A 15,423-nucleotide genomic window follows, 5' to 3' on the forward strand; every position below is an offset into this window, starting at 1 on the left:
AAATAATTGACCAAATGTTTTTTTGCGTAAATGTATTTTTAATACAGTTGCTCAAAAAGTGGCATATTGCGGGGAGGTATAGCGTTCGGAAAGTGGGCTATTACACACTCGTGCTTTTTCTTTGCCATTCCCGCACTCGTGCGTTTTCTTTGCCAACTGTCAAAACAATGTGTATTAAAAAGAAAAAACCAACCACGAAGGTTTTATTAAAAAGATTCATAGAAGTTTTTATGATATATGATTTCTAAATATTATAATAATTGGATTCAATAACTTCGGTTATGTTTCTTTTCATTTCATATCAATTAAAAAAATATTAAAAAGAATTTTATAATATATGCAAATACGTATTTTTAAAAAGTTTACTAATAATTGGATTCAATAAGTTAGGTTAGGTTTATTATATTTCATATCAATAAAAAAAATATTAAAAATAAAAAACTAACCATGAAGTTTTTACTAAAAAAATCACAGAAGTTTTTATGATTCATGCAAATATTTTAAAAAGAAGCTACTATTTGTTTAAATATCAGATTTAATGATTGGACTCAATGAATAAAAAATAGTCTACTGAAGAATTGGCTGTATGGGCCAAGTTCCCTACCCAGAATGGGTGAAGAAAAGAAAAATCAAGCTTTGCTCATATTCTTTGCGGGTGGCGCTATTTTCCAAAAATGTTCTTTCGAGTTGAGTTATTTGTTGCACAAAATAAGTAATTTCGACGATATTTTATTTGAATGAATACCACCCGAACGCAGTATAATTGCATAAAATGCTTCGGAGAACAATTTACCGGAAACATATAAGTCGCTACATATCTACGTGCAACGAATTTATTCCGTAGAGAGAATAGAAAAAAAGCAAATAGTTTAATTAAATTGCATAATTTTTTCGCAACTGTATTAAAAATAGTCGTTCAGTACACGTGCGGAACCGTCATTGCAACTTGTCCCGACTGTCAACCCTCACCTTCGGCTGCGCCTCGGCTCGGGTAGACATTCGTCGGAACTCGTTGCAATGACAGGCTTTCCGCACTTGTAATGAAATATACTATTTCACGTATAACAAGAGTTTTAGATTTGCTGCCAACTCACAAAAACAAATGACAGGTAATTGCAATAGACTACTTTAGGTTACCAAAGAGTTCTTAAATTGAAATGCAAAAAAAGTTTTCATTAGCAATGTTTCCAACTGGCCAGTTTTCAACATTCAGTGTTACCCACGTATCGATGGCATATGACAGGCACAGAAAGGATACCTATTTGGCTATTAGAAAAAACAAATTATCACGAAACGAATTCCAACATCTGGGGCCAAGACGTAGTAATTACAAGTACAATCCATGTAAAGCCACTTTGTTTTTTTCTATGCGCTAATGGATATTTTTTATACGCGCTAAAAGTTTCCCTTACAACGAAGGCAAACATCACGGTACAAAAGGAATGTCTTAGGCTGAACATCTACTATACCTATAAAAAAATAATAATAAAGAACGTATCCATAAAAAAAAATATAAATTCTTAATGCCTCTGAAATAATATTATTATTTTTTATTCAAACTAATATTGCCGACTTGAACAAGATTATTTGCAGTTGACCAAAAGTGTCAAATGATAAAGTTAGTATAAAATAAAAGAATTTGTGTGTTACAATAAAATATTCAAACTATTAAGCATACTCAGTTGTATTTATTTGTAAAACTGTTACAAAATACATTCATTATATACATATGACCACTAAACAAATCATGTCGCGTTTATCATCTAAGTATTACAATGAATACTAAATATCACTATGTTAAAAATTGCGTTTCAAATAATTGACAAAAATGGGACATTTCTTATTCTATCGTATAACATATGGCATTTTTTTTTAAATCTAGAGAAAGTTTAAAGTATCAAGACTATCTGTATACATAAGGTCAAATATGACGGTTAAATAACGCTATTTTTCTCATGTGTTAATAAATTAAACAGATACTACTTTTGATACTAAAATTTCAGAAACTAAGATAATTTATGGATTGAGTACTAGCGTTGTTATACCACAATCATAGATAAGAACTGTTTTTTTTATTAGAACACTGTTTACTACAGAAAGTATAACGTTGTATAACTATTTGGAAAATCTAAAGCTTATAAACAAGTGGCTGTAAGTATCTTAAAGCTGTTGATAAAGTGGATTCATCCTTCGCCAACTCAGCGACCATCTCTTTGGACCTGTTGTTAGCGTAATCATGGCCGCAGTCGTGTCGTTCTACCATCTTGGAGAGAGCCATGCTGAGTTGTGCCCGCGCACCACCGCTAGATGACTCCACAAGAGACTTCATAACTTCAGGCGAGAAACCCTGGAAAATTTAGATTTTCAACTTAAACACAAATATAATATGATGCCATGTATAATATCCAGTCGCGCTATAGCCTTATATGGGACTTGGCCTCAGATTGCAAACGGTTTTCGTAATTCTTATTTAATAGGCAAGTTGGTGATCAGCCTTCTGACACATGTCGTCAATTGTTTTTGGATTTGAGCTTTCCTCGCCATGTTTTCTTTCCCGTACAGGCGAGTGTTAGATGCACATAGACAGAAAGTGTGCTGGGATCGTTCCTAATGAATGATTATGATGAGTTTTGATCGATAGAATTTTCATGTATTGATATACAATGTGTGATTAAGTGATATTTTCTTCGATATTTACAAATATTGTAAAATGAAAATTGGCTCAATTTTGAAAAGTTGACTTCGGTCTTCTGTATTTGAGTCATATAGTCTATTCATGAATAAGTTACCTATTCACAATGTACATTGTACACTTACTAACTTGTATCAAATCTCAATGTAATTTCGTTCTCAATAAAACTACAAAGCACCTACATCCTAACTACTTTGTTTTCCTGGCGAGGCAGCCACTGAAGGTCAAAGAACTCGTTATGGGGAAAATAAACTGGAATTTTATTGACTTTCTCTTGATTCTTATCAATTGTAGTCAGTTCAATTTAGAAAAACTTAAACAAAAGTCTGGAAGAAAATTGTTATACTGAGACAGAATTTTCCTTTCATTAACTGAATGAGCCAATCGTTGGTATTATAAATAAAGGCATCGAGACTATTAAAATACAATAATAATAATCTAGCAATTACTTATAGATCATAAATAAAGAAAATATTATCTGCTTCTAAATGACCTAAGTATATTTAGTTTCACTGCTACTTATATAAATTCGCCTTTTGTGTAGCCAATAAAAGTTTTATTGTTTAGTGTAGACAGACGAATGATTTATTTGTGCCTCCATCCCTATGACTTCGGGTCATAAAATCATACAACTTTCATAGGTGGCATTTATTGCAATCGAAATTTGCTAAAAGCAAATCGCATTTTTATATAATTGCGTACATCATGGTGAAAAACATATCTTGAATTGGTCCTTGTAAAGCTTAGGAATTCTTAACAACAGCAGGTCTGAACATTTGTTCAGACAGGCTGTCTACTATCAAGCTAATAAAATAGATATAATAAAATAATTTGCATGTTATTTGTTATGGTAAGCTAGTGTTATGGACTTTGATTTTGAAATAGTGATCTTGGAATAATCAGATACTAAAGTGTATATACAAAACATATAAAACAATTGAATTTTTATGTTTAAACTTTATTGTATCTTCCCAAGATCTAATTTTTTTCCTCTCTATCATACGCGTTAAAATGATATAGATAGGAATAACACGACACCAAATTCTTTCATTAAGACCCTAGTTTTAGTTAATATTTTTGACGTAAGTAATTACTTACATACTCAATTTAGTATTAATATAAATATTACCTATATACTCGTACTTACACTGAAGTCAGACAATCTCTGACGTTTAGCGTCTCTGCTCAGTAGATCGTACAACAGTAACAGTCTCAAATTAGACGTTGACAATTTGCCTTTAGAGGAAGGCTCCGCTGGATTCACTCTGAGACCTGAAAGCAGAGCATAAAATAATAATAATAATCTTTATTTATTTTCTCACAAAACTTCATACATGATAAGTTACAACTATTTATTAATGTATGTATGTAAATAATTGTCATTTTTCTTATGAGGTATAGTTATTGTTTATGTGAGACTGATGCCTGCTAAAGGTTAGAGTGTTACAGGTCATCAGGCCTCCACTACTTCGGATCGACAAAAGATAATAAATAATAAAGAATAGACAATTATGGTTATAGTAGGTTGTAACGTTAACAAAATAAGAAATATATACATTTTTCTACATTAGTATATACATAAGGAATGTATATATTATAAGGAAACCACATGGGGTTTGTGTATGTGTGTGAGTTTATGTGTGTGTGTGTGTGTGTCTGTGTATGTGTGAGTACTGAATTATTGACGTAATAATCTTACACAATAATACTCTAAATAATTATTAACTAACATTTACATAAAATTTGTGTCAACTTTATGCTCAACTATTTAGTTATGATTAGCATATTCTCGGTAACATGATAGTTTAGGTCCAATAGCCACAGTGCAACCGTCGCCTTGCACTAATTTAAATAAAATATTTATGTATTGTGTATGTACACAGGTTATCAGCCTCGGAGTGTGTATTGGGGCCGATTTAATACATGATTATACTGTATATCAAGGCACTAAGCCACTTACGTGGAGTACAGTAAGTAGGGTTAAAGCCGATATTACGGATTAACTACTTTAGTTACATAATTAATGCAATAAATATTTCTACGTTTGTTTTAGTAGAAAGTCTACTTAGTTGTAAAACGAAGAAAGCGAGATAAAGCATCTTACCTTCCCACACGTCTACAATCCTATCATCATCTGGATCATTGGCCATTCTTATCATTTCCCTCACATTCGCCGATAAATACTGCAAGTTCTCTTCATCAAAATCATCAGAACGGCTGGAGACCTTCAAATCATCATATGGTGGCAACAAATGTGGGTCATTTGGTGCTGGATCCACAATAGGATTCACCTCTTCATTATGAGCTGCGAGAAGCGGTCCATCTGGCTTGGTGCCTTGAGGTTTGATCAGGCTGTATTGGTGCTGCTCGATAGGGAGGAGAACAAATTGTTGGGTTTTTGGGAAGTTCTTGTTAGGGGAAATACGGTCTGAAGGTTTTGGTGGTGATGATGGTGAATACAGACCAGGTTTGTGGAATGGTGTTGTTATATCTCTGAAACATGACATTTTATAAGTACATATTTCAGTAAAGGTCACGATTATTAAAGAGTTAAGAGATAATCGATGCAAGACTCAGACAACGATCAATTCGATAGTGATTATACCATCACTATATTCTAATGAAGTTACGTTTTACTATTCCAGCGTTATGGCTATTTATATAATTTATATCTTTTTATAGGACCCGAGGCGAACGAGCTGGTAGGTCACTTAATGTTAAGTGTCTACAGCTGCCCATGGACACCCGCAGTAGGTACCAGAATATTTGCTAGGGCCTTTAAAGTAGTGGTACGCTCTTCTCTTGTAGACCTCTAAGTAATAACGGTTCGAAAATACCTGGAATGGCAGCTAGTACTATAAAGTGGTTGTGCAAGCAAGAAGTGTCAAAAAGCGCTCTGTTGTGGAGTGTCAAAGTGGAACGGGTGCAACTTGGCAAGATTTTGCTAAGAAACACCTTAAAGCAGTGCATCGTCCAAAGCTTCGGGCGAAGATCACTCTTAAAATATGTTAGTTAAGCATATTAGGATTGAAAAAGCTAAGCGACATGAAGTCTATTGTATAAAATTGTAGGATTGTATTTACCCAAAGCTTGAATTTGCATTAGAATTTTTACAGAAGTAGCTGAAAAAAGAAAAGAATGAAGCAGAAGGAACCATCACCTAAGCCGATAGCGCGTAAACCATCCATTCAAGTTAGAAAAATAATCGAAGTTCACATACAGTGGTTTGTGAGTTGTAGTAGTTTTTATAGGAACCTCGTCTTTCATTTCAAAAGACATTTGGTCAGTAAGATGCGCGATGATCTGCATGGCTACGGGCAGGTAAGAGTCAGACACGCGGACATCTTGTTTCGCTGAGTCGACCTGAAATTATTATGAATACACTCGTACATTACTTAATTAAATATTTGTTTGTATAAATACATTTGATTTGAATAAATAGAAATATTATTGAAGTAGAAAATGTCTTTGGTACAATGGTGATGAAATATTTATATATATATAGTGTAGGATTCAGTGTATGTAGAGATATTATCTCTATGTCTCAATATGTTAAGCTAATACTATTTTTTCACTTTTACATAATAAAAACATTCAATTCAGATGTTTATATCAAAATAAATAATTTATTTATTCAGTATTGATTCTTTGTACTTTTACATTGATTTTTTTGACGTGACCTATGGAGCCGGCTGCACGCACGAAAAAACATGACGGCGTTACCTCGCTTATGACGCGGCGTTACCTCTGTTAAATTTAAGGCTTGAAGTGCAAGCGAGAGCGCGGAACGAGCGACAAAGAGGCACGGCTGCGTTCGGCAGCGTTCGTACGTTAAAAAATTGACATAATTGTATTTATGAGTACAAATGAATGTAGCTTGATCTATTCAATTGTGATTTCCATTTACCTCCTTCTCTACATCTATCAAAATATCTAACAAACAAATAAAATTTAAATTTTCTTTTAAAAAATGCAACCAATCCATAACAATTTCTTATGACGTTGTCACGTTCAATTACGTCAGTAAACCGACTTTACAGACAACCGATTTTTTTATATATTTTTGCAACCATAAAAATACTTTTCAACCAAGTTTTGGAAAGCGCTATTGTTTGTAAAACAAAATGAATATTCAATTTGTGACATCATTGTCCCATATTCAGCTTTGTTAGTTTATTTGTCACACTTTTATTTTTAATTAAAATATCGCATGCCATCGTTATGCTCTATGAAGCAGTTTTCTACGGCTACAAAACCGTTATTCAATACAAATAAAATGTATTAAATCATATGGGTATATGCTTTTTCCACTTATGAATATTTAAAACAAATGAAGATCTAAATTTACATTAACCAGTTGCCAAATCAAAGAACTGTCAAGAAACTCTCCACAATTCTATTAATGTCCGAGTGTCAAGATGTATCAAATTACTTACAACATAATTGTTACTCACATAATTCATGAAAACATTACAAGAAACTAGATTTAATCTACTTTCCCATATTTATTATACTATTAATAAACTTACCGCATTCTTCCCGGACAGAAGAAAAACCGACAGAAAAAGAACGTGTTGTAACATTATGGTTATCTGAAAGAATAGAATCATAGTTATTATGTATCTATGTATGTAAAAGCCACGAGTATATTTAATTCAACCTTTAATCTATGGCTGTACCATAGATAAACGGTCGAATTAAATTGTTCCTTATAAACGTATTATATTGTATTCATAGTCAGCAATAGATTGCCTCATTTGATGAGGGACTTTTAGGGGCTTACAGCACGTGAATATCAAAAACAAGGAGTACAAGGAACTCTTAACTGAAGTTTTTAAAATATACTTACATATTATCTATTATTTACACAAGTACTACATACACACACAAGTACTACGTACATTAAAATATTCGTTAACGGATTTATATGTATCTACGTCTATTATTTTTTAATTAATTATCTAAATTACGTAGCATTTGCTTACGTTCTCCTGACAACGACGAAATTCAAGTTAAAAATGTTCATTACGTGTATTGATTCGGTAAATAATTTTTTTTGAACATTCCTTAAAGTACAGCAATGTAATTTAAGTCGCTATTTTAATACCACCCAATCTCAACACTTACACTTTCTATAGTAACAATGCCTTTTACGCTTGGAATTCGTATATGTCACACGAATGGTCCTCAATACTAATGTAATGCCACAAACTTTAGCACGTGGTGGGGGGATGCCTAAAAATATGCCAGTGAAGTTGTATGGCGGTCAGTTTATCAAAATTTGTATCTTATAAACAATGATAATCACGGAATGCGTTTGTCTAAAGGCACTGTTTGAGACAGAAATCGTTGTATTTGGGTAGCTTCTATATATATTTCTTACTGTCTTAGCATCTTAAGTTTTAAAGAAAATCAGTGGCGCTACAACCTCTTTAGGTCTTGGCCTCAGATTTCTAAATCTGTTTCATGATCATTTTTAAATCTAATAGACAAGTAGGTGATCAGCATCCAGTGCCTGACACACGTCGTCGACTTTTTGGGTCTAAGATAAGTCGGTTTCCTCACGATGTTTTCCTTCACAGTTCGAGCAAATGTTAAATGCGCACATATAAAATCCTTTGGTGCACAGCTGTGGATCGAACCTACGACCTCAGGTATGCGAGTCGCACGCTGAAGCCACTAGACCAACACTGTTATTTCGTTATATCCAACGATTTAATACTAGATACATTTCACATTTATTTTTTATTGTGTATTATAAATTTTTAAATTTATAGTACTTTTGGCGCGTAAGGGAAATATGATGAGAGTAAATTTTTATGATCCGCACGCACACCGTCACAAAAACCGACACCCTGAAGTTAGTATAGTCAAAATTTTAAAATAAAAAAAAATGTTATTTTCTTTAAATGTGCAGAAATATTTTGTTTGTGATATTTTAATAAACTTTATTTCACTAGAGAGTTAAATAAAGTTTATTGTTAGTGTCGTTTTTTCTACATAGAATAAAGTTATTGAAAAGATATATCTTGTTACAAAAGAAGTATAACTTCTATCGCGTGTACATAAGTACACTCACTTTTTTATCATCTTACATACAGATAAACAAACACTTATGCATGAAATACTAGATGCAGTCTTATTTCAAAAATATCATAATATTAGATCTGTCTTTGCACGCCTATGTCCACGTAAAAAAGAACAAAGATTATCTTAAATATATCTTCGCAACTCAAGTCACGGCCACGGTCACGCGATAACGACTATATCGATTTAATTCACTATTTATACTTTGTAAAAGGTTCTTACGGAAAGAAAAAATAATAATACTGCATGTTCGTGATAGAATCATTTTTATTTCATAAAATTTAATGAGTATTTTAACTTGGCTGATCCACGCATTGTTAATGAGTCGTTGTTGAGCTTTAGTTGGGTAAAGTTTTATATATATTGTTTTCGTGCATTTCTTGCCCATAGTTACGTCCTCCATTAAGGCTTATAGTGTTTTCGTGCGTGAACTATTATTGTAAGGCAAGGTACAGCATCAGTCTGACTTCTTTTTGTTCCCAAACTAACAATTTCTCCACATCCTTACGGCTGACGTCATTTTGTGCCTTTCGTCCTAATAAGGAGCACTACATGAAGGTATGTACTCAGGACTTTTTATAAGATTATGCAACGACGGCCACCGAACTTCTTTCTTCTTTATGATACATAATTTTTTAGTAGCAGAGCGTGGTAAAAACGTACGAAGTGTCAGCATCTCTTCGGTTAGACATACTGATTCCTCTTTTTTTTCTTTAATAGCATAGTGGCACATACAAGGCAGTCATGGCAGCCCCCGGACACCCAGGCGCCTTACCACTTGCCAACTTTTGAAATAGAAGAATGATGGCTTCTTAAACATTTGAAGGTTGAATCTTATAGACGAAAATACCCATCGAGAGGTGATTCCACAGTTAGCGGAAACAAAGCAGAATGTGGAAGGCTCAGACAATGTCCGCCTTTACCGTAGGAAGCCGTATCGGAGTGTTGTTTATGCAAATTGAAATACATAGGTGCATCGTGTTTTGAACACCACTGAGCCAACTCACCAAAGCGAATATTACTAAGAATGTATCAAATAGGATCAACTCCCAGACCCCTAAAGGCAAATTTCTACACATAAGTGTTACTGTAAATAAAAAAACTATTTGTTTTTTTATTTAGAGGATGAATGGTGGGAAGATAAGAAAGTATAGCTTGTATTGTATAGTAGCTTAGTCGTAGGCTTACTAGGAACAATAAAAAAAATACTGAGACACACAGAATTGTTCACATAACCTGGGTTTGAATACACGACTCGATGTCGCCTAACATTGACATTGTTCTGGACATAAATATAGAACTTTACCTACTTGTACTTTATCCCGAATCATCAATTTTAAATGTTTTATTTATGAACTAAATTTAACGCATTGTAAAAAAAGTAGTAACTCGTTTACGTGCAATAAAAAATCCAGCGTTTTAAGGTAAGAACATAAATTTTATCGGTGTCGTAAACTGAACAATGAGTTTAGGAGATGCAAATTGACTGTTGAGATGATAAATTTTAGGTGATATCAGAATGGCTTGAGATTCTGTAATAAAATGTATAAAGGCGACATCTGGAGCATCTACAAATTGTTTAAGGTTTAAATTACCTTTTTGTCTTTCATCATACTATCACTATATTAAATACAATATTTCCATACCTATTTTAAGTTGTATTCATGCTAAAAATCCATTTTTCCAGCTTGCAACCAATCGCTAATAACGCGGGATATAGCTACTACCAACGTTCACAAAAAAAGAATTAAAACGAATCTAGATGTAAGATTTGAAATATTGTTCAGATTAAAACGAGCTTAAAGATGTCGGTAGAGAAGATTGGAGAAAATGCTGAAGATAGAGAGAGCTGGAGCCACTTGAAGAAGGCCATATATAAGACATTATTTTTAATATATGTACAAAACCAATGTATTATATTAACTATTAAGACCCCTTTTTTTTAATAAATGGAAGCTTACAGCCAAAATCAAAGATGACATTAGAGATAATCAAACTAATTTTCTCGGGACTAGGCAAACAGATAAAATTGTTATTAATAGTCGTAGAATTAATAGCCATCAAACAAACGTTATCTTACGAAAAATTGAGTGTGTTAATATCAATATAAAGCGTTAATGACATGCTATAGTCTATTCTATGGAATCGAAATAAACTACAGACTACAGTGAGATAAAACATGGCAGAAAATAGGTCGTAGAAAGCCCCGCGGCCGTATAACGGACCTAGGATTTGTACTTGTCACAACCCACTTCCTTACACAGGCTACGACCAAAACGGAGGTTTAAATTGAACATTGCGAGAACCTTTTCTGGCATGAAAGCTGTTATTACCAACATGTTATAAACACTGCAACAATTATTCTGATGGTAGCTCTGGGATTTGTGGGCCCATGAATTTTCTTAAGTTAAAGCCTTTTCTGTAAAGAAGTAACTGCTGTTAATTTGACACAATAGTCAATTTTAAATATTTAAGTGAATTAACAGCCATTATGAATAATAAGTACGAATGTTTCCACAAAATTGTCACACAATGACCATACAAAAATCCAGATTCAAAATAAAATGACAAATTGACAATTCAATACATGATATAAAGATTTTTTTTTGGTCTGGTAAGCAAGTCAAGTCTTAATTTCGTTCACTAATTGACATGTTATTCTAACGTATTTTATATAGGACATACATGAATTAAGAGCTAGAGACAAGATTATTATTTGCGATCCCTGTCATCCCCTAATCTTAATTATGAAAGTAACATTCCTACGTATTTTATCTAAAAATATAAATTAATAACTACGTTGAGATATTTTTTATTATATTAACCTATAATTATAAATTTCTCAGTAATCAGCCATTGGCCATAATTAACTGTAAACAGTATTTATAAGTCTAGTATAAGCTTAATTGCATATGAGAACATACACAATTTCTTTAATTATAAGATTTGGCATAACTTCCATAGTTTTTTACCTTGTGTTTGGCTTAAAAGTACATACGCCATATTTGATTACCGTTTAAATATATTCAGAATAAATTTACTGTGCTAACTAGTAACTTTTTGTAGTTGGAACAAATTGAAATATTTGTTTGAATTCAATATAGGTGACAAATCCTTAAAAGCAAACAGATCGACAGTTTCAAGAGTTTTTCACCTATCCAATATTTTATATTTTGACTGCATTGAAAACATATATAACGTGTATCTATCTATAAATATGTTACTTTTATAACCGTAAGATTAAGAAGGAGAATGCCATGGACTGCAAATGGACCAATAAATCTATTCTCAACCAACCAAAAATCGGACTCGATCGCCTACCCGTTGGTCTGATCAACCTGATAGATTTATTTTCTTTTGCATTCATTTCCATGTAGGGGAATTTTCAAGACGGTGCCCGTCTATCATGACCTTCAGTTATGAAGACTACGAAGAAGATTTAAATCGCTATCTTTGGGCAATGGTTCTTAGACAGCCACTGTTGTTCCATATAAATTTAAAGATAAGGATGTAATTTTAGTAAAGCGCTGAATATTATTATTAAACGAAAATCTACTGGCTAATAAAATGCCAGGATCATTCGATGCGCAAATGTAGTTTTCGTTCGTATTTAAATTATAAATAATAATAATTTAAACAAACAAACACACTTTATTTTATTACACATAATTAGGCTAAGTTGCGATGCGATACTATTAAATACTTGGAAATATTAATTTAAATACAAATGTTGGACGAATTTGCCAGATTTACAATTGTAAAACCTATAAAAAATTATAATATCAACCCATGCTTTATACCAATTCATTCTCACGTTCATATTCAAATTATTATACAGGCAGCTCGGGTAAGCTTTTTTGCCGAAGTACATAATTAAAAAAGGTATTTGAAAACTTTTAAAGTCCATAAATTACTAATGCAATTTTCCCAAACCCACTGCTAAAAGATAAAATTAGATTTAGTGATTCAAGATTGGAGTCTGTATAACCGGTATGAACTTTTTTTATGTTTTAAAAGGCAAGGCTTGCATCTTTTTAGTATTTTGTATATATATATATATATATATATATATATATATATCTGTATAGATATCAACTTAGACAATTAAACGGCCGAATCAATCGAAGTTCAATTGTAAGTGTCTGTGTTAAAGTGTTGTAAAGTTAAATTTAAACTTTCCATCATATTTTTAATTTTAGTTAAAATCATTGTAAAGTAATTGATTGTTCAAGTTATTTTACATACTATGTATAATATACTGACAATCCCCTTCCCGACCAGAGAGTATAGCCAAAGCAGACCCTTAACCAATTACAACAGAGATAAGATTATTATAAAATCTAATACCATAGAAGCTAGTTCTAGTTAACATGCTGCTAATAATCTTTATCTGTGGAGGTAAGCAGGATACTCATTTCTCAGTGAGTTTAATGTGTTATAAGTTTATTAAATACATTGGAGTCGAAGCGTACTATTCAATAGATTAGGAACTCGCAAGAACCTTTAAAGTCAAATCGATAAAACCAGTTCAATCCGTCTGTATTTATCTAAACAAGATTTTGTATTTAAAACTTTTTAGCAGTATTTTACAAATAGTTAAACAATATTTAGCACGTTTATTAAAAAAAACTTTTCCGAGATAATGAAAATAAGGATTACATTAAATAACTGTAAAAGTTATCAAACTAATATTCTACACAAACGGCGGTAATTACAGTCGTCCATTAGAGTATGGTTCCGTACTTAGTTAAGTAAAGGAAATACTTAAATAAGTTTGTCTTATATTTCCAATCAGAAGCTATAAAAAAGCGTTCTTTCTTCTGAATTCTTATTTTTTAATTATAATCTACCTTTATTTTTATCTCTGAGTGCGACTGTTAATAATAGAAGCTATTGACGGAACTACGAGTTATTATTTGAAATTTATTAGAGACTAAATAAAGTCTTACCTTTAGACTAATAAATTTCAAATTTTAGACTTTACTGATCTTTATTACAGATACATACCTAGATATTTAAAGTTACATATAATAGGCTCACAAAATGTTTATAGAAACTTACCGCTAATAGCTGTGAAGACGCGTGCGTCGCTGCGCGTGCGTCGCGACACTGAGGCACAGCATCCCTTGAGGATAGTGACCTCAGGTTGTGTCGTTAGATTTATATAGAGTTGCGAAATTTGCTCGAAAGCCTTCTAAATAAATTTTATTATATTTTTTGTGAGCAGTAAGTAGCTTACTGTTTACCTACGATGCGTGATTTGTATGAAAAAAAGGCTTTCTCTTTAATATAGAAACGAAAAAGAATACTTACTTTATTCTCTCAAGGTTTGGTTTTTGTGATGTTGGAGTGATGTGAAAATATGGGAATTAAATAAAAAAGTTCAAAATTTCCACATACATAATTTAATATAGCGCGTCCAATGGATAGCTATTATACAATGGATTTAAAAACAAAAATGCAATACATTTGTCACAATAAATTATAGTTCTAAAATCAAGCGGTCTTGTTCTACTAAAATAAACATTCGTAACAATAAGAACTGATATTCAGCACGGTACAAAACCTATAATTTCCTTATAATATATATAAAATATTTCTTTATTAATAATCCTTACTACAACGTTATATAGATATTTCGATAAGACAAACAGTGGTGACGGTCGCGTTCACTGACCACTAATATGGTATTAGCATACAGGTAAAAATTCGCGTCACACACACATACGCAAACATATCAACATGCGGTTTTTCAATTTAAAATATACGAAGCCCTGGTTTGGGTTAATTTATAATTACTTAAAAGGGAAATAATTTTAAATTTTAGGATCTGCTTTTTTTATGACGTCACTACGGAATAACCAAAAAGTATTTACTATTCAGTAGTGGTTTAAATATATTCATATGATACTTATGAATCTCAATAGTCAACCCACGTTAAGAAGCTAGTGCAAGCACATTCATATTGTTTAAAAACTAAACTGCTTCTTAGTATACAGCTTTTTACATTTCTCAAAGGGCTTAGATTCTTTAGGACTGGTTCGAACTGGAATCTAAGGCACTCTAGCGGAGGCTCCATAAGTGAATATAACAATTATATGGCAAGGAATTAAGTGTCTGTCTACGTATACAAAGTATTCATTGAATAGTGTGTATTTTTTTTAAATTCAAGTAAATTGCTATTGAGTTCGTCACTTTCGCCTCGCGGAAATCCAATCAATTTATATTAGCCATCAGTCCTCTCTTTAATTTAATTAATGATAAGTAATACTTTGTTAATTTCATTAAATACGGCTTAGACATTTACTGCCATTACTAAAACTGGCTTAGTGAAGACAAGACAAGAAATTTTAATACTGTGGCGCATGTATGTATCAGTGCATCCCTTGTCTCCGATTATGATAACCGACACTATCTAAAAGATGTTTAATCTAAGCATTCTATTTTTGACAAATAAACCTTTTTGGTATGTGACATTCCTGGTCAAAAACAATATCAGAATTAATGACGTCATCTATAATAGGCGCGTGATGCTACAGCAGGCAATGGCCCATAAATCATTTAAACAGCATATTACTGAAGCTGGATGAATTAAGCTACTATATTTGTAAGGTTTGGCTTTACAATTTACAATTTAAAGCTTT

At 32.3% G+C, this 15,423-nt stretch overlaps 1 protein-coding gene across 2 annotated transcripts; it reads right to left on the reverse strand.

Moving 5' to 3' along the window:
• Window positions 1–1,673: 1,673 nt before the first annotated feature.
• LOC111002939 lies at window positions 1,674–13,919 on the reverse strand. Of its 2 annotated transcripts, none has more exons than XM_022273239.2 (6): window positions 13,841–13,919; window positions 7,222–7,284; window positions 5,913–6,055; window positions 4,797–5,185; window positions 3,840–3,964; window positions 1,674–2,347 (listed from the first exon to the last, which is right to left on the reverse strand). In XM_022273239.2, exons 2-6 carry the CDS (start codon window positions 7,273–7,275, stop codon window positions 2,129–2,131), a joined length of 930 nt encoding a protein of 309 aa, XP_022128931.1. In that variant the 5' UTR covers window positions 7,276–7,284; window positions 13,841–13,919; the 3' UTR covers window positions 1,674–2,128. The 2 variants fall into 2 exon arrangements, with proteins under 2 accessions (XP_022128931.1, XP_045490671.1); XM_045634715.1 differs by having other exon boundaries at window positions 5,853–6,055.
• Window positions 13,920–15,423: the final 1,504 nt, after the last annotated feature.

Source organism: Pieris rapae, chromosome 3 (assembly GCF_905147795.1).
Source record: "Pieris rapae chromosome 3, ilPieRapa1.1, whole genome shotgun sequence".
Classification (NCBI taxonomy): domain Eukaryota; kingdom Metazoa; phylum Arthropoda; class Insecta; order Lepidoptera; family Pieridae; genus Pieris; species Pieris rapae.

What these genes read in the sequence shown, in the direction of transcription:
- LOC111002939 (XM_045634715.1), bottom strand. Translation starts at nt 7,275, where the DNA reads ATGTTACAACACGTTCTTTTTCTGTCGGTTTTTCTTCTGTCCGGGAAG. An exon ending in TTCTGTCCGGGAAGAATGCG is followed by an intron (nt 6,056 to 7,221) that starts GTAAGTTTATTA and finishes TAATAATTTCAG; the next exon opens with GTCGACTCAGCGAAACAAGA. An exon ending in AGAGATTGTCTGACTTCAGT is followed by an intron (nt 2,348 to 3,839) that starts GTAAGTACGAGT and finishes TAAATTTTCCAG; the next exon opens with GGTTTCTCGCCTGAAGTTAT.